Below are 1,068 nucleotides of genomic sequence, written 5' to 3'. Positions count from 1 at the left end.
CCCATTTGTCTTTCCAAGTGTCTATCCGGCTTTATAAGTAAGTTTATGAGTAAGTCTTTCTGCTTCTTTCCTTCCCACTATATACCGAAACTGAAGAGTTCAATATGCAAATGAGTTCCTGATTCATCGATACCTGCATTCAGTGATAACAGTAGAGGACTCTCCTGCACTATTATTCGCTGGCCCCACTTCCTCATTACTGTTTATTTTCACTTAAATCAACTTTACAAACAGCACGTGAATTCCTGGCGCTGATTGACGTTCTCATTGCTTAAAAGATCATAATTCACATCAGAGAAACAATCAAAACAGATAAGGGAAGATAAGGGAGAAAAATAATGATGAGTCAATTCATAAAGCGAAAAAAGAAAAAAAGAAACTCCGATTCTTTATGGCTGTCTTTGAGGAAGAAAAGCATTTCCGAAACAAACTTCTGAAATGAATTTAATTAATCTCACATACATCCAAAAGGAGAGGAGAGAATGGAAGATAAGCATCTAGGATTGACTTCTGATCCGTAAAAAGTTCTCTGAGGAAATGCATATTGATGAAAACCTCCTAAAGTTTACCTCGATGAGGGTATCCAGCACAAGCCTGGATCGCACGTAGATGTAGTGGATATCGCCATCCACCAACGGCCCGACGGTGCAGTGGATCTTGGTGCATTCGGTGGGGCCGCACGTATTGATCTATTGGCAGGGAAAGAAAGAGTACTAGATAACAGCCGCGTCATCTTACTGGTTTTTAGGTTCTAGCGCCGATCTGGCTTTGCACTGCCCTCACCATCACGATGATTGCGATCATTATCATTGTCATCTGTTTTCAAATTTAACAAACTAGTGAAATATACACATTTTACAATTACAAAATACCTTTTCAGTGAGCAAAATGCTACTTTAACTAGAAAATAAACTACATATATGACACAGGCAGTGCGCTTCCCGTCTGCAGCACTATAGGCGGCGCAAAGGTTCCTCAGCAGCCAAGTGCCTCAGCCGCCCACTCACCTCTTTGTCCCAGTCGAGGGCGGGCTCGGCCTGGCGGGTGTGTCGGGTGTGTTCGTCGTCC

The 1,068-nt window shown here is 42.5% G+C and overlaps 1 protein-coding gene across 1 annotated transcript in view; it reads right to left on the bottom strand.

The window, feature by feature from the left end:
• LOC119594234 (integrin alpha-PS2-like) overlaps positions 1-1,068 on the bottom strand; it is a 126,991-nt gene that overhangs the window by 4,276 nt on the left and 121,647 nt on the right. The window contains exons 19-20 of the mRNA XM_037943304.1: positions 1,008-1,067; positions 570-689 (exon numbers count right to left, since the gene is read on the bottom strand). Of these exons, the coding sequence (XP_037799232.1) occupies positions 570-689; positions 1,008-1,067 (180 nt within the window). The remainder of the gene's footprint in view (positions 1-569; positions 690-1,007; position 1,068) is intronic.

Source organism: Penaeus monodon, chromosome 33 (genome assembly GCF_015228065.2).
Source record: "Penaeus monodon isolate SGIC_2016 chromosome 33, NSTDA_Pmon_1, whole genome shotgun sequence".
Lineage (NCBI taxonomy): Eukaryota > Metazoa > Arthropoda > Malacostraca > Decapoda > Penaeidae > Penaeus > Penaeus monodon.
The sequence above is the reverse complement of the archived record's forward strand: the minus strand, read 5'-3'. Positions and strand labels throughout refer to the sequence as shown.